Source organism: Squalius cephalus, assembly GCF_949319135.1.
Source record: "Squalius cephalus genome assembly, chromosome: 13".
Classification (NCBI taxonomy): Eukaryota; Metazoa; Chordata; class Actinopteri; order Cypriniformes; family Leuciscidae; genus Squalius; species Squalius cephalus.
In genome coordinates, this window is record NC_137134.1 from 32,982,005 (window position 1) to 33,008,756 (window position 26,752).

The following is a 26,752-nucleotide window of genomic DNA, read 5'->3' on the forward strand; positions in this document are numbered from 1 at the left end:
TTGAAAAATGTCTGTAACCAAACAGTTGATGGACCCCATTGACTTCCATAGTAGGGAAAAAAATACTATGGAAGTCAATGGGGTCCATCAACTGTTTGGTTACAGACATTTTTCAAAATATCTTTTGTTTTCAGCAGAAAAAAGAAATTCTTACAGGTTTGAAACAACTTGAGGGTGAGTAAATGATGACAGAATTTTCATTTTTGGGTGAACTATTCCTTTAAAAAGTGACTTTGCTTGTCTTAAAGGGACTTTGTCCACAATGGGGCGCCAAATAACAAGCGGTGAAGTTGTCATGACGGCGACAAGTATGATTCATTTTAGCGAATCGCTGCGTTCGCGCGGCTCTCTATAAGATTCGATTCAAAGAACTGATTTATTAAAGTGAAGTACTTCGTTAAATACTGATGTCAGCAATGTTTTTACTGGTCGTAGTTTGTCCACAACAAATACTTTATAATTACAATTCTTAAAGGGTTTTTGCTTGTTTTAAAGGGACTTTGTCTAAAATGCGGTGCCAAATAACAAGCGGCGAAGTTGTTGTCATGACGACGCGTTGACAAGAATGATTCATTTTAGCGAATCGCTTCGTTCGCGCGGCTCTCTATACGAATCGATTAAAAGAACTGATTTATTTAAGTGAAGTGTTCCGTCAAATACTGCTGTTTATCTCTACGTTTTTCGATCAAAATAGTGCGTTGATGATATGTGAAACTTTACTTTACCAAATCATGAATTTAATCAATTCAAAAGATCAATTCGGATTTCGGACCGTTTACTAGTTTCAGCCAAAACACAAGAAAGATATCCTAAAAACTCTACGCTAGAGAAATAATATATTTACTACATGTAATATATATTATTAATGGGCATTTAGTCTCGTAATAGTTACGTATTACGTATAGTGCGCGAGATCTGTCCGCGCGCACACTTCCTCGTGCAGCCGCATCACGGGAGTGGAAACACCTTCAATACGTTAACACGCAACTACACACAGTAGAGGAAGAGAGAGAGAGGGAGAGAGAGAGAGAGAAAGAAAGAAAGAGAGAGAGAGGGAGAAAGGGGCGGGTGAATCGTTTGCCACCCGCATACTTTCTTTCTAAACGTCCTCTTCTCTCCCGAATCTCTAGTTTTCCCTCTAACATGGCTGCGCTCTCAGCCTGGTTCTGGAACGAGCGCTTCTGGCTTCCGCATAATGTCACTTGGGCGGATCTGGCCGACCCCGCGCCCGGGGTGGAGTACCCGAAAGCCGGCCACTTGCTCTCCGCGCTGCCGCTGGCCTTGGGAATCTTCGCAGTGCGGCTCATATTTGAGAGGTATGGTTTTAGTTTGATGACAAGCTATTTAGTGTGTTTGGCAGTCATTTGACCATCAGGAAAATATCCTAAACTCAACTGATTCATATATTTCAGTCTGTTAAAATCGCATCACGTGCTTCCCACAGGTCTTATTGTAAACGGTAATGGATGCACGTGTCTTAACTTTTAAATGGAGATGTTTTGGTAGGTCCATTTGGGTTGGTTGAACATGAGAGACATTTCAAGCCCCCTGGTCATGAACTCCCAGCCAGATGCATCTGTCAGCTGACCAGCTTAAGGCCTAGACTCAGAAAAGAGGATTGCATTTATTGTTCATTGCTTTAACGTCTTTTCTATGTCTTATTTCACCACTACCTTCTCAAACTCATTCTCTCTCATGCTTTTTAGGGGACTATACTATCAGGCAGTAGTGTCCGAAATGAATGATAAATGAACAACAACACACCTTTAGATGAGCCTGTGCTGTATGCATACTGTATGAATAAGTACAGGTTCGTGTCTTAAGTATGCTTTGAATTCAAGCGTGCTTGAATGGTAATGACATGTGTCTCACTGTGGGAAAGCTTGGTTTTAAAGGGATAGCGCACTCAAAAATGAACCGTATGAACTCAAATGAACTCATCATTTGCTCACCCACATGTTTCTTGCACGCTTTTTGATGCTCATTCTTATGTGGAACACGACAGGAGAGCTTTGTTGCAATGTTCACGCTGCTCTTTTCCATACAATGAAAGTGAATGGGGACTGGTGCTACCAAGCTCTGAAAATGAGGCAAAACACTAAAGTGACTCCTGTGCTTTGCGAATAATGACGTAAATTTATTTTTGCTCGTTAAACTATGCTATCATATATGGCTTATAGAAGAGTGCATTACTCATACGGACTACTTTATCAGCTTGAGTTTGAGTAATTGAGGACAAAATCCTAATTTTTGGGTGAACTACTCCTTTAATAGACACACTTACCATAAAAAAAGTCACTATGCAAGTTGCACCAAACCCTAGGCTTCATAATATGATTCTGTTATGTAAGATCCACCGTCGCTCTTTCTTCTGTTGGGTTTCTGCTGGAAGCACATTTAGCGTTTTTAACTAATATTTTGGATTTAGGACTAGAATAGGCTGTTGTTCTTAAGTGACTTGCCTGGTTAAATAAAGGTTAACTAAGAATAGGCTGCAGAAACATTCCAGAGTTCGATGGGTGGGATCTCGTTTGACGTCTAAAACCCAGTTTGCATGAGAAAAAGTGCATGGGTCTGATATGCTTACAAAGAAGCACTGTGGTGTTAGATGGAACTGTTTAGCATATTACTCAATATATATTCATGTTTCATGGTATTTGAATGGTGCTTAAGGGTAATATGTCCAAAGACAACTTATTTGTTTGTGTGGCTTAGGGTTCGTTGATGTGAAGTATGATAAGAATGAAGATCTCGAGGAACCTGTTAGGAGAAACTTCTTTAGACGATCTCTTTCTTACCGATCCAGTTGAGGTGAGAGTATTTCGTGGCTGTGAAGTCTGGTCACACCGGTTCTGTTTAAACGGTTAAAATTGTACATTTGACAAGTTTCGCTCATGGTTTGTGGGCGAATCACTAAAAATAGCAAGCGAAACTAATCCTCAGAATTAGATCAGACGCGAGACATCGGCCCAAGTGTGGTTGGTTTCTTCTTATAACTGTGATACTTTGAAATATCTATGTGCTTAAGGTTATTTTTTTTTATTTTTTTTTTAAGTTCAGAAGATAAGATTGATGTAGCCTATATAAAGTAAATTTTTCCATGATATTTGTTTTGGGTTCAGTTTTGCCTCGGTTGGATATCTTTGCCTTTATGGTTGTAAGGTTTTACCATGCAAGACACATTGTGATTTTAAAGATGCTTATTGTTTTTATTACTATTTTAAATTAATTTTTACTTTTAAATTTTCTGGTTTCATTTTCATTTAGAAGTTTTAGTGTTTAATTGTGTTTGTCATTTTTATTATTTTTTAATATAGTTTGAATTGATTTTATTTGAATAAATGAAATTTAGTTTTAATTTAGGCCTAGTTAATTTATACATCAAGTTAAACTAAATGAAAAGAGAAATGTTGCTTTGGCATTTAGATGAAGAAAATAGTTTTTATTATGGTTTCTTCGGATTGATATCTACGGAGCCCCTAAAGGGACGTTGTGATTGAATAAAATATGTAATGGGAGGGAAAATTGTATATCAACGCTTTTGTGTTCTCTCGCAAATGTTTTGCGTTCCCTGACAAACTTTGCATTCGCTTGCAAAGAAAAGTTTTGCGAATTAATGCAAAATTTCTCTGGGAACGCAAAGGTTTTGTGAGCGAACGCAAAGTTTCTCGGTTGAAATGCAAAGTTTTTACGAGCGAACACAAAGTTTCTCAGGTGAAACGTAAGCTTTTGCGAACAAACGCAAAGTTCTCGGATGGGGACGTAAAGGTTTTGCAAACAAACAAAGTCGGATGGAGACGTAAAGGATTTGCGAGCAAATGCAAAGATTCTCGGATGGAGTGCAAAGGTTTTGCAAACAAACGGAAAGTTTCTCTGATGGAAACGTAAAGCTTTTGCGAACAAATGCAAACATTCTCGGATGGAGTGCAAAGGTTTTGCGAACAAACGGAAAGTTTCTTGGTTGGAACGCAAAGGTTTTACGAGCGAACGCAAAGTTTCTCGGATGGAAACGTAAAGTTTTTGCGAACAAATGCAAAGATTCTTGGTTGGAACGCAAAGTTTCTCGGGTTGTGAACAAATGCAAAGATTCTCGGATGGAGTGTAAAGGTTTTGCGAACAAACGGAAAGTTTCTCGGATGGAAACGTAAAGCTTTTGCGAACAAATGCAAACATTCTCGGATGGAGTGCAAAGGTTTTGCGAACAAACGGAAAGTTTCTTGGTTGGAACGCAAAGGTTTTACGAGCGAACGCAAAGTTTCTCGGATGGAAACGTAAAGCTTTTGCGAACAAATGCAAAGATTCTTGGTTGGAACGCAAAGTTTCTTGGGTTGCGAACAAATGCAAAGATTCTCGGATGGAGTGTAAAGGTTTTGCGAACAAACGGAAAGTTTCTCGGATGGAAACGTAAAGCTTTCGCAAGCAAACGCAAAACTTTTAAGTGAGAACGTCTTCTTTGAAAAACGTCTTTTTCAAAAAAACTTTTTTCGTGGCTGTGAAGTCTGGTCACACCGGTTCTGTTTAAACGGTTAAAAATGTACATTTGACAAGTTTCGCTCGTGGTGTTTTTTTTCTCCCATCCCACCATGTCCCTTTTCGTAGTTTAGTAGTTAGATTCACCTTCAGGGGGGACCTAAAGCTTAGTTTTGTGGATTAGCAAGCCTTAAGACTCCGGACGGACCTCATTCTTGTAGAAGAGCTTGTAAATATTCAGCATCGCCCCTTGAGGAACATTCATTTGATGAATTGATGGTTTCTGAAGCAGATTGTCAATCATTCAGTGTCATGCATGAACATACTACATTGAATTGGACCTCTTTTGTTGTGCAAGGCCAACTTGAGCGTTGTCAGGCACGCCCGCACCCCTGTCATGTTTCACGATGTCTTCATGTCTCGAGCCTGACCGAGCCCCCGAGGAGGCCAATTAGCATAGTTGGTCCAGAGGGGGTTGGTCTGGTTTCAGGAGGACGTTTGCATGCAGTCGGTCAGGATGACATCAGCAGTCTCTCTCTCTTCATTTATTCATCAGCGGTGACTGCCGCTCACAGATAGTGTTGATGTGCTTTAACATTGAGGAGGTGCAGCACACTTAGAGGGTGTTTAACATCTAAACCTAAGACCTTCATGATTAGAGTTTGTTTTTTTCAGCGATGAGAATTTATGTCCTAGTGGTTGATTTTTATTACACTTTTATTACTAGTGTTATTTATAAAAATATCCCCATTTATAAATTAATCCCCAAGATTTTTTTCTATCTAAATATTTTTTTTTTTCAGGCAGAAAAATGTAAGTGTGCTTTTGGCTCGATTTTACTTGCTTTTTGTGTTTCTTTATTCCCTGAGGACTCAGAACATTCATTCAACCTTCATTCGCTCCAGAGAAATTACTCACTCTCTCTCTCTCTCACACACACTCACACACACACACACACACTCGCACAAGGTCTTATTCACACAGCACTTGTTTGGGCTCATTCTCTCAAAGGAATGTGTTGAACTGTCGTGCCGATAACATAAGATCATAATGACTCCTCAGGAGTGACTTTTGGCATTCAGAGACGGTTGCTCAAGAGGTTACGGCTCTGGAAATGTGTCATCACCCCGTTTCCAGGATCCTTTCCTCTAGAGTTCGGTCTGTCGCTGAATAGTTAATGCTGTAGTTCTCCTTCAGACAACTGTTGTGCTTTGGGTCAATGGGTTTTTCCGGAGTTAAATAATGTCTTCATATGTGTCAAGCTGTTTGATTACGTCATTGCATGCAGTAAACAATCAACATATCTCATTGCATTATATGTTTACATAGGAAATATGAGTTATTTTTCTGCTATATTTTTTTAAATTTGACAGTTTTCAATTCTGACTGTCACTTTACTGAGTTGAGTCAACGTGCATTTTTTTTTTGTTGATCTCTATCTAAACCAAGGTATTCCCCTTATTGAAAAAGCATGATGTTGTTGTTTTTTTACAGCCACTGAAGTAAAGTTTTTTTCTTTTTTTGTGGTCCAAAATTTTTAGTCCTTAGTTGGCCTATTTAGTAAATTGCACTTGAAAAGAGTTGTGGCCAAATTTCTGATTCACTGATGCATCACGTTATTTAGAAAATGAATTGTGAATGAACTGTAGTTGATGCATGTAAATACCTCACGATTCTTGAACTGAATCGTAATCAAATGTCTGATTCCATGATGCATGGCATCATTTATTAAAAAACTGCACTTAAACTAAATCAGTGTGATCAAATTTCAGTGCATTCACACATTTTGAAAAGTTGTGAGTGAACATTTACACTCAAAGCTTTAGCTAATTTATCTTAAGCAGGCCATATAACTTGTGGATGTGATTATCAGGATTTTGTTACGTGTTTTATTAACGTTAACCTTGAGCTGTCGAGTAGTTTCATTGGCCATTGAGTTATCAAAAGTCTCTTTTTGTGGTGTCATGTCGCACACAGACCGAGTCTCCGCCCTCTCAGGACATAATCAGGTCATGTTTCATTTATCAGACACGCAAATCGAGTTAGTGAGAAAATGCCAAACGCTGTTAGCCCGTCTGTCCTGGCATAGAGAGAGTTTGCATGCGGTGCTGAAACACAGCAGCCAAAAACTTGAACAATTCAGAAACCCTACAATGACAGCATCAGCTAAATCTGTGCCAGAAATGATGTGTGTGTGTGACGGCAGTGATGTAATCTGCATGAATCAGGCGTTGAGCTGTTACTGATCTCACACTTAATCCTGTTTTACATCTAAATCAGACTGGGTGGTCTTTATTTGTTTCAGAAAGTCTTCAAAACCAAATCTGATAGGAATAAACCATAACCAGAATGGAAACTCTACTTCCCTTTCATAGTCTATTTAAAGAAGTATACACTTCCAAAAAGTGACGTTATCTAAATATACTTTAGTTAAGATGCATTTACTTGAGGAGAAAAATGACTTCTGAAAATTAGATTGCTTAAAACAAGAAAAAATTCAAATCTACAAAAGGAAAACAAGATTATATTCCCATTTTTCTTGGTTCAAGTATAAACTCGATTTTGATGAATTTCTCAGTAAACCAGACTTGATATCATTAGTCATTTTCCATCTCAAGTAAATTTGTATTGATATTTGTAATGGTAAACAGGACAAATACTGAGGAAAAGCTTTTTTTTTTTCAGTTTAAACTGATAGTTGTGTGCAAATATCCGGCTTTATATACCCAACAAAAGATCACGTGCGTGCGGCGACAAGGCTTTCTATTGTCTCAAACTAGGAAAAGCCCTCGTCCCACGTGGAGTCTGTTCTCTCGGATCTGATGGTTTGTGTCTTCAGACGTCCCACACCAGTTGCAACCCACTTTCCTGAAACAAAACACAGACGGACATGTGACTCGACAGGTCAAGTCCGGCTACTAACTTTAATGAATGAGATTTTTTTTTTTTTGCTGAGACTGGCAGCGCCGATGTCGGAGATTAACCTGAGATTGTACTGTTTAAATCTTTTGTGTTTGTCTGTTGAACTAGCTGAGATTTAAGCAAAGCTCCAGTCAGCAAGCTAATATTTAGTTCAGGCCCATCTGTCACTTTGACCCTGTCGTCATAAAGGGGAAGATTGTGAATGTGTCAGACAGGGAATGACACTGTTTACGCAACGTGGTTTGCGTCTTAAGACTTGTGAAAGCCAGAAATGCCAATTCTGAGACACTTAAAATGTCTTTCCTCCCTGTTTTAATTAAAACATATTGGTAAAGTTTGCTTTTTGTGCTGAGTGTCAGATTCCACAGTTTAGTATGTCGTTTGTGGGCTGGTTTAACATGCCTGGAGACACAGTTCATTGGCAATTGCCAATTCTGGGTTAATAAACTGCTCAAATTTGTGTATTTATCAAGCTGCTGATATTATTGTTTAAGAGATGTTTTATTAAGTTTAAAAGTTTTATATTAAGGACTTTGACCGCATTAACTTTGTTGTCATGGACAGGTTTATTTAAATATTATGCTTGAGGGACGATCTGTTTTCAGCAAGTTTTTTCCCCCCAGTATTGAATCTGTACATTTCGTTTACAATAAATGGCAATTGAAATGGACCGAATGCATATTAGCAAGTCTGAGGTGAATGAGTACTAAATCAAGGAGTTAATTATTGTTATGAATTTGAAAATTGATATGACCAGGTTGTTTATACGAGAAGTCGAATTGGTCACTCATTCATATTGAAATGGAAAGAGAAACCGGTTTCTGATTTGTGTAAGAATTTCTTGTGTACGTCATATTTTATTAGACTGTCCATTTTTTAATTATATTTGACAACATTTTATTAATGGACCTTTTTAAAAAGGTTTCTCCTGGATAATTATAGAATTTCTATCATATATTAAATTGAAAGAATAAGTTTTATCATTACTGTTGCTGTTATATGTCTGTTTTTGTATATTGATTGTTTTTTTTTTAAGACAAACTTGTTAAATTATTGTAAACAATGTATTGAAGTGATATTGTAATCATAATTCTAATTTGTTTTAAAAGTGAAATACTGTTGATTGCCATGAATATAGCCATTGCTTGCTGCTAATATGGCGTTAAATCGTAAATAAATACATTTGCCAGTATTTTATTTTTAGGAAACATATTTTTGACTGAATAGCCATTGTTGCAAAGTAGATTCACAATTTTCAATGTAAAAAGTAAAATACAGTAAATATGTAAATAAAAAATTATCAATTCATGTTTTTTCCACATTGTTTTTATTAAATGAACTACATTTCATTATTTTTTATTGTACAATACTACAACATTTCACATTATTAATTGTTAATTTCACCAAATTTACAATAAATTATGGTAGTAAACGGCGATATGTGCCTACATACAATTTTACTAAAACTTACTAACGTTTCAGTGAACATTTTTGTCTATGTGTTTAGAAATTCAGTCAATTAAATAATTAAATGTTTAAAACCGGGGTGGTGTGGCGCAATGGATAAGACACATGCCTTTGGTGTGAGAGACCCGGGTTCGAATCCACTGTGAGACACCAATGTGTCCCTGAGCAAGACACTTAACCCCTAGTTGCTCCAGAGGCGTGCGACCTCTGACATATATAGCAATTGTAAGTCGCTTTGGATAAAAGCGTCAGCTAAATGAATAAATGTAAATGTAAATGTAAAAACCGATTTAAAGAACTGAATTGTTGAAACTCCATTGGTATTTTTGCTGTTAAAGTGTGTAATGTCTGTCACACTAGTTTTGCTGAAAAGTATCGCAAAAATGTTTGTTTCGAACAGGTTTCCAGGCTTCTTCTGTCTTCCATTGGTCAGACAAACAGATCTTCCCGCCTAAAACTCACATAATTGGTTTGAATCAGTTTTATATATATATATATATATATATAGCAGTTAGGGATGCTAAAACAGTGCAATGTTTTGAAAAAGTTTTCTAAGAAATCAAACTATAAATGGCTAAAACACACATGGTATTAGTTGCATCACTGACACGTAATGTCTTTTTTGTTTATCCAGGTTTCTTAGAAAATCATGTTCTTACTGAGTTTTTATAAAAAGCCCCTTTAAACAGACAATAATGTGTTCATAGTGTGAGATAAAGCTCACCTGACAATGTAAGATGTTCGGGATCAAGCCATGCAAATTTGTTTCCAGTATCCACTGACAGTTTTCATTTATTTACTTGTTTATAGATCTAAATGAATCTGAAAAGCCACAGTCATAAATGTTCCCGTCCTTAAGTTTTCTCAGCAGCTTCTGGCGTTCATTAATCAGTGAGTTAAAGTGATTTGTTTTGCATTCAGTGGAGTTTTAGCAACATAGCTGGATTTTGCATGAGTCAAATTAACATCTTGTTCTACGGCTTCAGAAATGCTGCTGATAAAGACAATGTATTTCAGACCCGACTAGCCACATTTCTAAAGTTTATGTTCTAGATCACAAATCTCAGCTGAGAATTCAGGGAGGAACCTGACCCTTTTTAACTATGTTTTTGGAGGATTTTGTTGTGCGTTTTTCAAGCTAGCAAAAGTTGCAAGTCAGTTATTAGCACCTCTACTTGACCGTCAGTGTGAGAAATCTCTCATGTTTGTAACAGAAACAGAATAAGATGAGTTGCGCACTGAAGCTTAATCCTGCTTGTTAGAAGGTTATCAAATCACTAAACTAAGTTTGAGCAATAATAACGACAATAGTATCAGTATCGGCTGATATATGATGATTTATAATGTTATCATTATCTGGCTGATATATTAAAGCCGATAAATAATGGATTGTTTCCTTCATCTGAGACACTTCAGATGCACACTGTTTACCATGATGGCTTTGAATTGCTTGAAATATGATTGAAATCACTTCAAAAAAGGAAAATACAGTGAAGTGTAGGGCTGTCAAACGATTAATCGCGACAAGCCCTAGTGAAGTGTAACAAGCGGCACAAGTCTGTCATATAGGCTACAGCAAATTATAATGAGAACGTTATAATTGTGTGCTTGGGACATGGCTTTTAATGGTGAGATTTTTGTTTTTGTAATCATGCCCTGAAAAATTATATCAAAATTTGGATTTAGATTTATTGGCCAATATATCGGTTATCGGCTTTCAAATATAAAGAGTTATCGGTATTTGCAAAAACTTTTCAAATCGGTGCATCCCTACCTGTAATTTATATAACCTCTACAAGTTTGTATTGAAACTGTTTACACTTTACTTAAAGCCTTTATGTATAATGCATTATAAAAGTATTTGAATGCATTAATTATGCCTTGTAATCCATCTTATAATGCATTGTATGGTCTCATGAATAATCGTAACCACAGTTATATACATTATAATACACCTTAAATGCAGTAAAACTTGACAAACAAGTTGTCAGATGTAACAAGGAATCTGTGAATATTATTTATTATGCCTTTTAACTTGTTACAATTATTTATGAAAAGAGAATGCATTATGATGTATATTCCTTTATAATGCATTACAGATAAAGGTTTTAAGTAAAGTGTTACCGAACTGTTTTTTCTGAAATCTACATGGTCAAATCAAACGTAGTTTAATCATTATAATTTGCTTAAAGCTAGATGAGGTTTTGACTAGAAGAAAAGTAGATCAATGTAAAACACTTCACACAAGTGGAGTCTCAATCTAGATAAGTAGCAACAGCATGTGAATCGCATGAATTCTGTCCTGATGTATAAGACCCTGTTTTTCCTCTCGTTTCCCTGTGCAGGTGTATCGCAGGTCCATGTGCCTCCATCCTTCAGATCCAGACGGAGTCGAGTCGGAGAGCTCAGCCCAACGCCGTACTGGAGAAAGTGTTTACATCTATCACAAAGGTATGCTTTAGCGTCATGGAAAGAAAGCGATAAGCCTTGAGAAGACGGTGCATTACAGAGATTAACCAAAGTGTTTTGGCTCAAACTGAAGCAAACTCCTAAAACTTTTAAAGTAAGACAATAGCAATATGTGACTCTGGACCACAAAACCAGTCACAAGGGTCAGTTTTTTGAAATTTAGATTTATACATCATCTGGAAGCTGAATAAATAAGCTTTCCATTGATGTTTGTTAGGATAGGACATAGGGGTGGGAGATATTGACAAAAATGAATATCTCGATATTTTTTTCCAATATCTCGATATCGATATTCAGACGATATTTTTGCCATCCTTCAAAGAAATGTATGCAAACTGGCAAAGAAGGTCCAGTTGGTCTTTTGACTTGCTGCATTTTACCTATTATTGTAGGCTATAGAAAAAACAATAAAGGAGCTAACTAAACAGAATCTGAGGTAGCCCCTACTTTTTCCACTTACAAAATAAAACAATAAAAAAAAACGGAACTAGGCACCTCTTGCAACAGTGATTATTAAATCAAACAATATTGTTGATGATGATAATTCAAAGTAAAAAAATAATATTTTCAGAACACTATAATTCCATCCATTTTTTCCCCAAAACGCCTTTTTTTCCTCAAAACGCTATAAATCCATCCATTTTCTTTCAAAAATTGATGGTTTGTCTTTTTAAAAAAGTCTTTTGTCTTTTATTTTTCGTGTTTGCATTTATGAGGAAAAAACAATATCACGTGACAGTTCTCCATTATGGACGCGCGCTCGGAAAGCGGCACTAAAAGACTTTCAAACTTTCACAGAGAACTCAAAACAGAAAGCACAAAGCCTTTCTTTAAAACGAATTTCGTTTTGTATTAATTGTATCTTAATTTTAATACATTTTTTAACACAATTTAATACATAAAAAGTAAATATAGGCTAGCAATCACAACATAAGGTGCTTGAACTGGAGATATCATCATGAACCGAACCGAACCGTAGCCTACTCGCCTCACAGGCCTAAAAAATGTGAAATATATTTACAGAAAGCTGGTTCTAAACAAAACCATCCAAAACAAAATAAAATAAAACTATGTAGCCTAATAAATGTGCATTTCTCCGGTGCGTTCACTAGCCTACTGCGAAGATCGCGAGTCACTGTAGATCGTCAACTTCATCTTTGCAGCCGACACAGAAATTTATAAACAATTAAAATGTCTTATTGCAATATTTTACATATTCATAATCATTACTTTTGCTGGTTCTTTGAGGCAGCTTTTTAGGTTTATGGCGTTTTGGAAAAGAGCTCTTCACATACAAACACCGTTTCACCAAGGCACAGCGGCCCTTCAGCACATAAGAACAAAAAGAGAAAAAGCACGGACTTACTAATTACGAAACTTTGATGTGGTTGAACAGGTGAAACAGTCACAAATTCCTCTGCAACTCAAACCTTCTCAATACGAGTTATGAAGGAAGAGAACAGCATTACAGTTTTCAGCGCGTCCTCCTCTGATTGCTGTGTTGTGACTGAAAAAGTGCGTGCGGGAGCACATGCGCAAAACGTAGGTTTGTAAAATGTCCTTTTGTAAAATGACATATGATAAAATAAAAATAATTAATATATAATTTTCCAAAACGGTTTTGCGCATGTGCTTCTGCGCGCACTATTTCGAATTTACGTATGAATGTGCGTTTTTGACGACACGGGACCATGGGCTGGGCCACTTGGAGGTTGCTTCCGGGAATAGTACTGCCCTACAGTATTAAAAATCACTACATATAATTGTTTAGAAGGTTATAGTGTGCGTTATTTGTTTTCTCTTTAACTTCTATCAGCTCTTTTCATGTTTGGGGGGTCGGATTGTACAAATTATGAAATATTCGATATCCCAATTTTGCATATCGTCCAGACAACAATTTGGATATTATCGTCTAAACGATATATCGCCCACCTCTAATAGGACAATATTTGACTGAGATACAACTATTTGAGAATCTGAGGGTGCAAAAAAATCGAAACATTGAGAAAATCGCCTTTAAAGTTGTTCATTTATGTTGGCGATTGTGCTGCATTCACTCACAAAAACAATTTTTTATATATTTACGGTATGAAATTTACAAAATATCTTCATGGAACATGATCTTTACTTAAGCCGCGTTTCCACCGAAATTACCCGGAACAATTTGTCCCAGGAACTTTTTTCCCAGGAACTTTTTTTTGCCCCAGACCGGTTGCTTTCTGCGTTTACACCGCGGTCTAAAGTACCGGGAAGGTAAACTGCGCGCATCTGTGACGGATCAGTTTTGAGCGCCACATTTATAATAAGTATGGAGGAGATTCAAACTGTGCTGCAGTTATGTATTGGTTTACTAACGAGGTAATTAACAAAACAAAATAGACAAGCACTGATACTAAATGTTGTATTCAGAAAGCTCGAATGCGTATAAAATTAGACAATGTATGTTATCAGTTATTGTGAGATGCCGGGACGAAAGTGCAAAAATTTCCTCTTTCGCAAATACGCTTAAAAAAAGCCTGAACCCTGTCTATCAATCATAGTGACAGTCTTGTAAATAGTTGTTTGTTACTAACTTCAAAGCACTATTTCAATCCTGTTATAGTAAATTTGTTACATGGTTTGGAGTGCCTTGCAATAGATGTGTAAACATAATGACTTAATAATAAAAGCTGTGGCAGAAAAGAGACGAGCACTAATAAAGCGTGTTCCATAAGCTCGTAATGCTAACGTTAGATATTAAATTTGTATGTTATCAGCTATTGCGGACATTGACCGTGAGATGGCTGGGACGAATGTGCAGAAAGTTTCCTCTTCCACAAATACCCTTAATAAAGCCTGAAACTCGTCGCCAGTCCACCAGTTTTTTTTATTAAATTCCATATTTGCAGACAGACAACTCTTACTGCATGAAGCCACGACACGAACCGCAATAGATTTTTTAAAAAGGGAGGTTAAAAATAAATAAAATGCTGCGTGGAGTCATCCAACCAAAATGAGGCGTGAACACAACCCATCAGCTTGTGCAGCGCACAAGTCCCACCCCTGAAAGTTCCTGAACTTTGAAAAAGTACTACCTCATGAGCAGGGACTATCGGAGGGGGAAATATTTACCCGGAACTTCATTTAGACCCTGGTTCCTGCGGTGTAAACACATCGAGTACCAGCCCAAAGTTCCTAGCTCCTGGGGAAAGTTCCTGCGGTGGAAACGCGGCTTTAATATCCTAATGATTTTTGGCATAAAAGAAAAATCGATCATTTTGACCCATACAATGTATTGTTGGCTATTGCCACAAATATACCCGTGGGACTCGTGATCCAGGCTCACAAATGATAAAATGTGTTTTTAATCATAAACATTTATTCAGTGTCTCATTCCTGGTTTCGCTCTTTGATGAACCCGTTGCTCCTCTGCTGTGCCTGTGTTTTATGAGACCAACAAAACAATGTCATCAGGCAGGCCTTCAACTTTAGCCGAGAAACCATGTATAGATACAACTCGAACAGGTTTAGCATTACCTGACAGATGAATAGAGTAGAGACTCTATTGGGGCGTAAAGTTGTAACTTTTATCTTTACAATAACCAATGACTTCAAAGACCCGTTCTGTCGAACTGCTGTAAATCATCTTTATCAGCACTGAAGCTGAGGCGTTCTGTTATGAGTTTACGTCTTATCTGATCATTTTAGTGTAGATAAAGCTGTCAGTATGTGGCCTCATTTTGCAGTTGTTTTGCTGGCTATTCTGTAGGTCTTTAGATTTAGGAAATTTGTATATACTAACTCAATTTGTCACAGGTTTTGATTTTAATTAAAACTAAAATGCATTTATTTACTTTTGTGCCAGACTTTAAAGTGTACAATGTAAAAATCCATAATAAATATAGTTTATTTCAGTTTAAAACTAAGAAATTAAAGAAAAGAAAAAAAGCTTTTCTTACTTAGATGCATTTATTAGATGAGTAAAATGACATAAGATATTATGTCTTGTTTTCTGGGTTAATAAAATTAAGCGAGTTGTTGCTTTAAACAGAAACTAGATTATTTTTCCTACCCCATTGGCAGATAATTTTGCTTTAAAGCAACAACTCGCTTAATTTTGATTTAATAACCCAGAAAACAAGACATAATATCTTATGTCATTTTACTAGTTTAGTTAATGCATGTTGATTTAAGAATTTTTAGATATTTGGACAGGAAACAAGACAAAAATACTAAGCAAAGCCTTGTTTTTTTTTTTTTTTTTTTTTTTTTACAGAAACATTTACACAAATTACGTCTGTAACGAAAAGCAAAAAGTTTTTTTTAACCTCGTAAAGTTTTATTAAAAGTTAGTATACTTGTTTACCAAGACTAGATATAATGCATGAACTTATAATGTTATTATAATATAATAATATAATGCATTGAGACATAATGCATGAAATGTGTAAAAAAAAAATTAAGGTAAAGATCTATTGAGAACAAAAGTTTTATTTCAATTTTGTCAGTTAATGCAAAAAGTGTAAGAAAATTATTAAATTGTGTGGATTTTGGGATAAATAAATACAATTCTAGCAATGAAATTAAACTTAGCAGTTCAAAAGCAGCCATTTTGTTCCAATTTTTTTTTTTAAAAACATCATTACCGCCAGCATCACTTCCACAACAGAGTGATGGAAATGACATTTACGCCCTTTTTCTTTGTGTCTTCTAGTCGCCGGACACGCGGCATTTAGAAGGTCTGTCTAAACAGCTGGACTGGGACGTGCGGAAGGTCCAGCGATGGTTTCGGCAGCGGCGGAACCAGGACAAACCCAGCACAAGAACCAAGTTTTGCGAGAGCATGTAGGTTTTCAATTTCTGCTAGTGCACATGCATGCTAGTTCATAAGCACATAGAATATAATGAAAGAAAATATGCCATCCAAAACCTCCGAACCGAAAGCGATGGGGAATTTACCAACAGTATTTGCACTTCACCATGCTTCATGTTTCAAGTATAAGCTAGATTCCTACACAAGCTAATAATTCATCTTGGAGCTGGTTGTGAGGAATTAGTGAGGAAAGTTTTAACATTTCAATGGAAAACACTTCTTGAACTAGTCTCTTCATAGTTTCACCAGAAGTGCTCTAGATTGGCCGTAAATTATGTGTGAATTATGTTGATGTTTGACAGTTTTTTGTCCTTCACTTGGGGAAGTTTTTACACATTTGACACCATTGTGCACACGTTTATTTTGTACACTGAGTTGTATGATGTATTTTCTTATTTAGCAATATCAAATGCATTTGTTGGCAAACAAATATCCGCCCACATCCTCTGTGATTCACAAGTAAAATCACCACGTCTCTCCATCACACTTCATCAGATTCATTGGATTTTTTAAAAATGCCTTTAAAGGGATAGTTCACCCAAAAATGAAAATTACCCCATGATTTACTCACCCTAAAGCCATCCTTGGTGTATATGACATTCTTCTTAAAAAAAAAATGTCTTAAATAAAAAAATGTCCTGGCTCTTCCAAGCTTTATAATGGCAGTGAATGGGCCATAAAAGTGCATCTGTCCATCATAAAAGTGCATCTATCCATGATAAAAGTGCATCTATCCATGATAAAAGTGCATCTATCCATGATAAAAGTGCATCTGTCCATCATAAAACTGCATCTGTCCATGATAAAAGTGCATCTGTCCATCATAAAACTGCATCTATCCATGATAAAAGTGCATCTGTCCATCATAAAACTGCATCTATCCATGATAAAAGTGCATCTGTCCATCATACAAGTGCATCTGTCCATGATAAAAGTGCATCTATCCATGATAAAAGTGCATCTATCCATGATAAAAGTGCATCTGTCCATGATAAAAGTGCATCTATCCATCATAAAAGTGCATCTATCCATGATAAAAGTGCATCTATCCATCATAAAAGTGCATCTGTCCATCATAAAAGTGCATCTATCCATGATAAAAGTGCATCTATCCATGATAAAAGTGCATCTGTCCATGATAAAAGTGCATCTATCCATCATAAAAGTGCATCTATCCATGATAAAAGTGCATCTGTCCATGATAAAAGTGCATCTATCCATCATAAAAGTGCATCTATCCATGATAAAAGTGCATCTATCCATGATAAAAGTGCATCTATCCATCATAAAAGTGCATCTATCCATCATAAAAGTGCATCTATCCATCATAAATGTGCATCTATCCATCATAAAAGTGCATCTATCCATCATAAAAGTGCATCTATCCATCATAAAAGTGCATCTATCCATGATAAAAGTGCATCTATCTATCATAAAAGTGCATCTGTCCATGATAAAAGTGCATCTGTCCATCATAAAAGTGCATCTATCCATCATAAAAGTGCATCTATCCATGATAAAAGTGCATCTATCTATCATAAAAGTGCATCTGTCCATGATAAAAGTGCATCTGTCCATCATAAAAGTGCATCTATCTATCCATCCATGCATCTAAGTGCATGCTCTTTTATGATGGACAGATGCACTTTTATCATGGACAGATGCACTTTTATGATAGATAGATGCACTTTTATGATGGACAGATGCACTTTTATGATGGATGGATGCACTTTTATTGACTTAAAAAAATGGTACCCATTCACTGCCATTATAAAGCTTGGAAGAGCCAGGACATTTTTTTAATATAACTCTGATTGTATTCGTCTGAAAGAAGAATGTCATATACACCTAGGATGACTTCTAAATCATGGGGTAATTTTTATTATATTTTTGGGTGAACTGTGCCTTTAATGCTTCCTTTTTGAGTGCAAAACTCTGTTTCCTTCTATATGTGTGGATGTATTTGAGCATCTGTGATTTGTGTCCTGTACCCGCTCCATCTGACGCCGCTGTGATTTCTCTACAGGTGGAGGTTTACATTCTATCTTTATATATTTACTTACGGGATCCATTTCCTGTGGCAGGTGAGTTTCAGCTGTACAGCTCACTTATGTTTTTTCTATCATTATTATTATTATTAACTGTGTGTGTGTGTGTGTGTGTTTCATAGTCTCCCTGGATGTGGGATACGAGACAATGCTGGTACAACTACCCTTATCAGGTAATGCTTCAAATGATGCCAGATTGGGTTCAAATTAATCTTGACGGTGAATCATTTGTCAGAAATGTTTAAATCATGTGAACCGTACGCAATATTAGAGCATATAAAAGAAACCTGACGAAACCCAAGAAGATTTGTTCAACAACAAACGCAACAAATTTATTATGTTTTACATAAATAAAGTGTACTTTTAGGGTTGTTTAAATTGTTTGCATTGTGACATTATTTTCATGACAAGTACAAGTTTACCCCAATGTAATTGTTTATTATATGAATATATTTAAAAGTATTGGTGTCATGAAAATTTAAATGAAGTCATCTCAAAATTATATCATAATTAAGAATATAAATGGTTGCATTACTGTATAATAATGATTAAATAGATGCCTTCATAATATTAATGAGAATCACAATGGAGAATGCAAAATAAGTATTTGTTATGATGAGGAAATGGTAGTCATGAAAAAAAATTCATATGGCCGAAAAATGATTATTTTTGAGGATTTAGGGAATAAATGTGCTCGGTTGTCATGAAAGAGAAAAAAATCTTTAATATCCTAAAATGACCTTTATTTATTTTTATTTTTTTACATTTTATTTGTTTATTTTGAGGATTTAGGGAATAAATGTGCTTGGTTGTCATGAAAGAGAAAAAAACTTTAATATCCTAAAATGTCCTTTATTTTTTATTTTATTTTTACATTTTATTTGTTTATTTTGAGGATTTGGGGAGTAAATGTGCTCGGTAGTCATGAAAGAAATCTCACATTGGCAAAAACATGACTTATTTTATTTTGTTTTATTTTTATTTTTTTTGTTAGTTTATTTTATAATGAGGATTTAGGGAGTAAATGATCTTGCGAGTCTTGAAAGAAATTTCACTGCAAAATAAAAAAAAGATCCTAAAATGGCCTTTATTTTATTTTGTTTTGTTTTAATGAGGATTTGTGGAATAAATGTACTTTGTATTCATGATAAGAAGTTTTATATTGAAAAAAGAAAAAAATCTGACATATAAACAGTGTCTTCGGATGAAGTTTCTGCTCTATAATATGTGTGTGTGTGTGTGTGTGTGTGTGTCTATAGGTGCTGACCACAGGCCTGTATCATTATTATGTAACAGAACTGTCCTTCTACTGGTCGCTCATGTTCTCCCAGTTCACAGACATCAAAAGAAAGGTCAGTGTTTGCCGTTTAAAAAGCAAACTATTGTGTTTTAATCCTATTATTTCATTTACTTCTCTCCCTCCAACTTCCTGCAACATCTGAAATATGATGTTGCTTGATAAGGTCAGCATACACGCGTAACGCAACAATCTGGCGTCAGCAGTTCGGTCATGTGATCTAGATTTGAACTGTGTATTGGAGAGGAAACTCGACAGCTGTCGGACGCACATGGCTTTTGTTTGTCTGTGGTTGATCTGTCAGTCTCACCATTCGCCACTCGTAAAGACAAACAATCCTTCTGTTTCACTCGGGTGACCGTCTTCAGGGTGTGGCTCGTCTATTTGTATAAGATAAAGCCCGCAGCAATACCATTCTGTGGCGAGAGATTTGTGTAGCGAGATACAGAGAGCAATCATAACACAGATATAGTGTTCCTCTTTATTTAACCAATCTGGATAACTCAGGTCCTGTTTGTGTTTACACAGGGAACCTGTCAAGCTGAAAGAAGTTTCACTTTTTGTATTTATTTTGCATAATATTTTCGTATTGTGCCGGCAGTGGCCGCGTTTAACATATGTCTTGTGTACTTGCAGGATTTCCTCATTATGTTCATTCATCATCTGGCCACCATAAGCCTGATCAGCTTCTCGTATGTAAATAACATGTTGCGTGTGGGAAGTCTGGTCATGTGTGTTCACGACACCTCGGACTTCCTGTTGGAGGTAAGAGCACCTGCAGTTCTGCTTCACCAGAGTACATGCCACAAATATTCTTTATTATATTCATAAACCAGCATTTAACTGAGGGACTTCAGGCAAAATGACCTGCAACACCTTTTTTTTTTTTTTTTTTTTTAGTGCTACATAAATAATTAACTTTTAACTACATTTTAATGTAAAATTGCACCTAAAATGACTAGTAGTTTTATTCAGTGCTGCTGTGTGAGTAGCTTTATTTAAATGTATGATTATATATGTATATATTCGACGGGATAATGCATTATATTATTATTTTTGCATTAGAATTTAAGCTGATGACCAATGTAGTATTTATTAATATATTGAAAGTTTTTATTTTAGTGTTCCATTTTTATTTGTTATTTTTTTTAGTCATTTTGTTGTATGTTTTTGTCATTTTCATTTTCATAAATTTTTATTTTAGTTTTAGTAATTTTAGTACCTCAACTTAAAATAAATGAAAATTAGAAATATTGCCTTCGCAACAAACTGAAATTAAATAAGTTGTTCATGTTTCATTTTATTTCAGTTCATGTTTATTTAATTTCTAGATTTTAAATATTTGTTTAGTTTCTGCTAACAATGTTTAGTTGATGATCTGGATGAAAAAAAAAAAAAAATTACCAGTATTTTATTGTTTTATTTAGTTCCGCATAAAATTATATTTGAATGAAAATTGATGTGTAATCTCAATGTTGTTGTTTTTTTCCTTTTAATGAATAATTGTGTGTGTTGTTTTTTCCCTTGTAGGCTGCAAAGTTGGCAAACTACGCCAAATACCAGCGTTTATGTGACTTCTTGTTTGTGGTGTTTGGGATAATCTTCTTTGGGACAAGATTGATTATTTTCCCCTTCTGGTCAGTATCACATCATCTGTGTGTGTGTGTGTGTGTGTGTGTGTGTAGAACTTTTGATAACACTTATAGTCTTGTGAAAAATACAAGTGTTTAAAGAGCTTTTTTTTTTTGTTATGAATACTTTGCATGTTAAAGTAAACTTGTTCAGTAGTCGCTATGTAACTAACAGAAGACACAGTTTTAAAATTGTGGCACTTTTAATGAAGTGATAAAAAGCATTTGCAAATGTTTTACAAAATACACATACATCTTTGCTACAATAAAATGTGCAAAACTTTGTTTTACTGCCAAATTATATGTAATATCTAATTAATTTAACTCAATATTTTGCGAGTTCCCGAACCTAATGCATGATATGATACGCTTAGCCTTGAATACCACTCTAAATCAGTATTCAAGATATTCAAGATACAGTTTAGTGCATTTTTTTAGACATGGGAATTGGGATTTTTTTTAGACGTTTTTTTTTTACATTTTAGACATGGGATTTTTTTAGACATAAGTCTTGCACACTTACTTTTTTTATTTTTTTTTATTTTTATTTTTATGAAAAATGCTGCGATGTGTTGGGTGATAGAAAATACAGTTTGTACAGTATAAAAACCATTACGCCTATGGATAGTCCCAGTAAACCACATATTCAAGAGTGTGTGTGTGTGTGTGTGTGTGTGTGTGTGTGTGTGTGTGTGTGTGTGTGTGTGTGTGTGTGTGTGTGTGTGTGTGTGTGCGCGCTCATTTAATAAGCCAATGAGCTGTGTTTGAGCTGCGCTGACGGCCTCCTGCTGAGAGTTGAAACCCGAGCGGCTGGATTCAGTGTCTGGGTTCTGATGTCACGATGACTGAACCGACACTGTGTTCCACATCCAGATCATGTGACCTCCACTGCAGACATGACACTCAATCAGGACATAGCATCCTGCCGTCTGAGAAAACATCCAGAAATTACTGTTATATGCTATTGTTGTCTTAAATATAACTCTTCATAGTGTTGTAAATTACTTTATATAATCCTACTTGCATACTAATAATCTCTAAAACAAATTACTTTATATAATACTACTTGCATATTAATACTTCATTATTAATCTTAATAGTAAACACACGTCATCTATTAGGGGAAAAAACAAGAATCAACTTCCGTTTTCATTACTGATACTTTGGTCCAATTATCCAAGAAGTGATGAATGATTTTGTTCTCTCGAACATATGGATATGATTTAGTATAAATATTATTAGTATACAAAATAGTGGAGCTGCACGATTAATCGTTGAAAGATGGCAATCTCAATTCAAGCACCCACCCCAGACAGCAACATAGTGTCGGCCCAGATCCGGCCCACATCTGGGCCGTGTGGATTCCACGTGTACCGGATCTGGGCCGACACTATGTTCCTGTGTGGGACGTCATCTCATTCCTAAATGATTCAGCTGTCTATTAAATCTGACAAAATCACAGCACAATATTCAGATCTGTGTTCGCGCTGCTGCTGACCCAGAGAAAGTACTGGGATAAAAGTTTGTATATAAACACTGATTGTCTACGGTTGCGCTCAAAATAGAGCAAATCCTTTTGAAAGTAACTTGGCGCTTCAAATAACGATTGTATTAATTACATCGTTACACCGACAAGTTGGCGACAAATGACTTTAAATGTGTCATTGAATCATTCATTCAAGTGATTCGTTAAAAAACGCTGATTCATCCAGTAATGATTTGAGTGAGTCATTGAATCATCCATTCAAGTGATTCATCAAGTAATGATTTGAGTGAGTCATTGAATCATTCATTCAAGTGATTTGTTCAAAAACGCTGATTCATCCAGTAATGAAACAAGTGAAGTATTTGAGTGAGTCATTGAATCATTCATTCAAGTGATTCGTTCAAAAATGCTGATTCATCCTGTAATGATTTAAGTGAGTCATTGAATCATCCATTCAAGTGATTTGTGCAAAAATGCTGATTCATCAAGTAATGATTTAAGTGAATCATTGAATCATTCAAGTGATTTGTTAAAAAATGCTGATTCATCCAGTATTGAAACAAGTGAAGTATTTGAGTGAGTCACTGAATCATTCATTCGAGTGATTCTTTCAAAAATGCTGATTCATCCAGTAATGAAACAAGTGAAGTATTTGAGTGAGTCACTGAATCATTCATTCAAGTGATTCGTTCAAAAACGCTGATTCATCCAGTAATGAAACAAGTGAAGTATTTGAGTGGCTCATTGAATCATTCATTCAAGTGATTCGTTCAAAAATGCTGATTCATCCTGTAATGATTTAAGTGAGTCGTTGAATCATCCATTCAAGTGATTTGTTTAAAAATGCTGATTCATCAAGTAATGATTTAAGTGAATCATTGAATCATTCATTCAAGTGATTTGTTCAAAAATGCTGATTCATCCAGTATTGAAACAAGTGAAGTATTTGAGCGAGTCATTGAGTCATTCATTCAAGTGATTCTTTCAAAAATGCTGATTCATCCAGTAATGAAACAAGTGAAGTATTTGAGTGAGTCATTGAATCATTCATTCAAGTGATTCGTTCAAAAATGCTGATTCATCCTGTAATGATTTAAATGAGTCATTGAATCATCCATTCAAGTGATTTGTGCAAAAATGCTGATTCATCAAGTAATGATTTAAGTGAATCATTGAATCATTCATTCAAGTGATTCGTTCAAAAACGCTGATTCATCCAGTAATGAAACAAAGTGAAGTATTTGAGTGAGTCACTGAATCATTCATTCAAATGATTCTTTCAAAAACACTGATTCATCCAGTAATGAAACAAAGTGAAGTATTTGAGTGTCATTGAATAATTCACTCGACCCGATTTTTATTTTTTTATTTTTTTTTATAATTCATTCAAATCAATTAAACATTTTAAAAAGACTGCAGCAATTAACATTTTATCATAAGTTGTAGTAAATTGCATGTTATTTTGTTTAGATGTTCATGGGAGAGTCGTGATTCTATTTGAAACACACACAAAAAAATGTGATTCTCAATTTATCCAGAATCGTGCAGCTCTACAAAATAGTAAGAGTTTATTATGGATATTTTGTTGAATGGTTAAAATGATTACCGTGGAGAGTTGAATCTCATTTTTGATTGAGCTAGAGCTGCTCTCATGCCATTCTTGTGGTGTCTCTGTGGCTGTTGCAGGATCCTGAACACGACGCTGTTCGAGAGCTGGGACATCATCGGGCCGTACCCGTCCTGGTGGCTCTTCAACTCCTTGCTGCTGGTCCTGCAGGTTCTGCACATCATCTGGTCATACCTCATCGCACGCATCGCCTTCAAAGCCATCATGAGAGGAAAGGTGCGCAGAAATCACCTCGTTCTGAGACACTCTTTCAGGACATGATTCTGTGTAGTTACACGCGTTTCCTCCTCTTATCTCTCTCTCCTGCAGAACTGGTTTGTCTTTTCCTTCTCTCACTGGCTGGAAGGCTGTTCCTGTCTTTCTGCTTCTGTCCCGATAGAAATCTTTCGTTCTTTCTGCTAAACTCACTCGCTTTAGAGTCTTTCGCTCTCTGTATCTTCTCCGGCTGTAAGTTTTGCTTCTTTACTTGTTTTCGGTAGTTGTCCCAGAATGTGTGTTTAGCCCTTTGGTCACACTCAGCAAATATTTAAGATTTATGCATTTGAATCGCATATAAAATTATTGTGCAGTTTTAGCATAATGTGAATATTTGCCAGTTATACGGTACATAAAGGAAGCAGATAATAGAGCTACTAATAAACTGAATGAGTTTTGAATGCACAATAACCAGGTTTGTACATTTATTATTATGAAAATCAATCATTTTTTTTAAAGCTAGCCGTATATTAACTTTAATTGTTTTTGCAAGAATTTACGCTGATTCTAAGAATTTTGAATATATGATTATTTAAGTAAACTATGCCATAATTTTAATTTCTAGCACAGCAATCTTACCTGGTTCATTTACGCATGACTGGCAAATATGCGTCACATTAAGTCTATCAGTTTGGTCAGTGTTAAAACCGTGTAATCCAAATGGGTGTAAATTTTATATGCAATTACATAAATAAAATGTATGCCTGCCTAAATATTTTTTGAGTGCATTTTAGACATTTTGGCTTCACCCTAATGATATGAAACTTGGTGCCTTTTATGGCACTTACTATATGACACGCTTAATAAATCATGGACATCTTTAGAAAAGGCTAAATGGTCTTGAACAAAATGGCCACACTTAATATCGCCATAGGAAACGAATGGAAAATATGAAATTCACAGCAATTTTACTCAAGTAACCAATCAAAATGTATTAGTCTTTTATTAAATCTGAAGAATACCAAATGGTTTAAGGATTGTTTTGGACTTATCAAAAAAATTCAGATTTGAGGACTTTTAAGGCTTTTAAAGCACCCAAGCGCCCTCTTGAGGAAGGCCGCCAACAGTGTATTGAACCCATGGAACTGAAAACCGACCATTTGATTGGTCTATACAAGTGTATGAGATGATTAAACAATGTTTATACATGCACACTACATCTAAACCCTTAAAAGAGCCACAGCTAATAACCCAAATGTGGTTCCAGGTGTCCAAAGACGAGCGCAGCGACATCGAGACCAGTTCGGACGAAGAAACTGACACAACCTCCAAAGAGCGACTCAAAACGGGCGCTCGCAGTCATTCGCCGAGAGGAGAGAACGGCACCAACGGCCATTTCGGCCCCAAGTCCTGGAGCCAGAACCACAGCGACTGGTGACGCTCCCTCCATGTGGCCTTTGCACACACAGAACTCGTGTCCCGGAAATATCCCAACGGGACTGTTTCTCATCCCTGTACCTCACTCCAACACCAAACACCAACTAAACATCCTGCTGTGGGACTTTTTGAGACTCGATGACGGAGTTTGGGACGCTATTCCAGTGATGAGGGGACACTAATGACAATATGGCCACTATAAGAAGCTTGTGAAAGAGAAAATGATTAAATTAGTCATATCTGCATTCCTTCGTTTCCATGTTTCGGGAGCTGGGAAGACGTTTCTTCTCCGCGCTTCGCGTTTTACTGAAGTCAGGGAAGAACGTTGTCTTCAGATTTTAATGGTCAGATGTACTTGAGTTTCCATATACAGTTGTTGTTTTTTTCTTTTCTTTTTTTTCGTTGTTTGTTTTGGTTACTGATGTGTTTGTAATTTGTTTCCTGTGCTGTTTTTCATTTGGCTTTTTTATTTTTGGAAACCAAATAAGGTTATTAAAATGAAAGATGGGTCCTGTAATCAGATGCTTCTTGATTAATAGGTGAGTGTTCACCTTCCGTTTTATGAACAGGGTAGATTGAATGAAATAAATCTGCAAATAAATATAATTTATAAAATGATCAGTCAAACTAGAAATGTTATATTGAAAGGGTGATTTAAGGCTTGAATTTAATTTTTAGAAAGTACATTTCTAGTTCTCAACTGGGGAAAAACAGGTCTTGATCACAAACAGCATGGAAAACAACAACAACGCTGAATACAAATTAAAATTAATAATTAAATTGTTCAAATATGTAGGTTGTCTGAAATAATATCCATGTTCTGAACCAGTTGAGAACGACTGTTATGGTGA

At 35.8% G+C, this 26,752-nt stretch overlaps 1 protein-coding gene across 2 annotated transcripts; it reads left to right on the top strand.

Moving 5' to 3' along the window:
- The first annotated feature begins 615 nt into the window (after positions 1-615).
- Positions 616-26,418, top strand: cers5 (ceramide synthase 5). 2 transcript variants are annotated; one of them, XM_079891308.1, is made up of 10 exons: positions 616-1,316; positions 11,205-11,310; positions 16,022-16,152; positions 18,207-18,264; positions 18,351-18,401; positions 19,488-19,580; positions 20,162-20,290; positions 21,056-21,162; positions 24,329-24,485; positions 25,732-26,418. In XM_079891308.1, exons 1-10 carry the CDS (start codon positions 1,144-1,146, stop codon positions 25,900-25,902), a joined length of 1,176 nt encoding a protein of 391 aa, XP_079747434.1. In that variant the 5' UTR covers positions 616-1,143; the 3' UTR covers positions 25,903-26,418. The 2 variants fall into 2 exon arrangements, 1 of the variants encoding a protein (XP_079747434.1); XR_013823320.1 differs by having other exon boundaries at positions 930-1,316; positions 24,329-24,716.
- Positions 26,419-26,752: the final 334 nt, after the last annotated feature.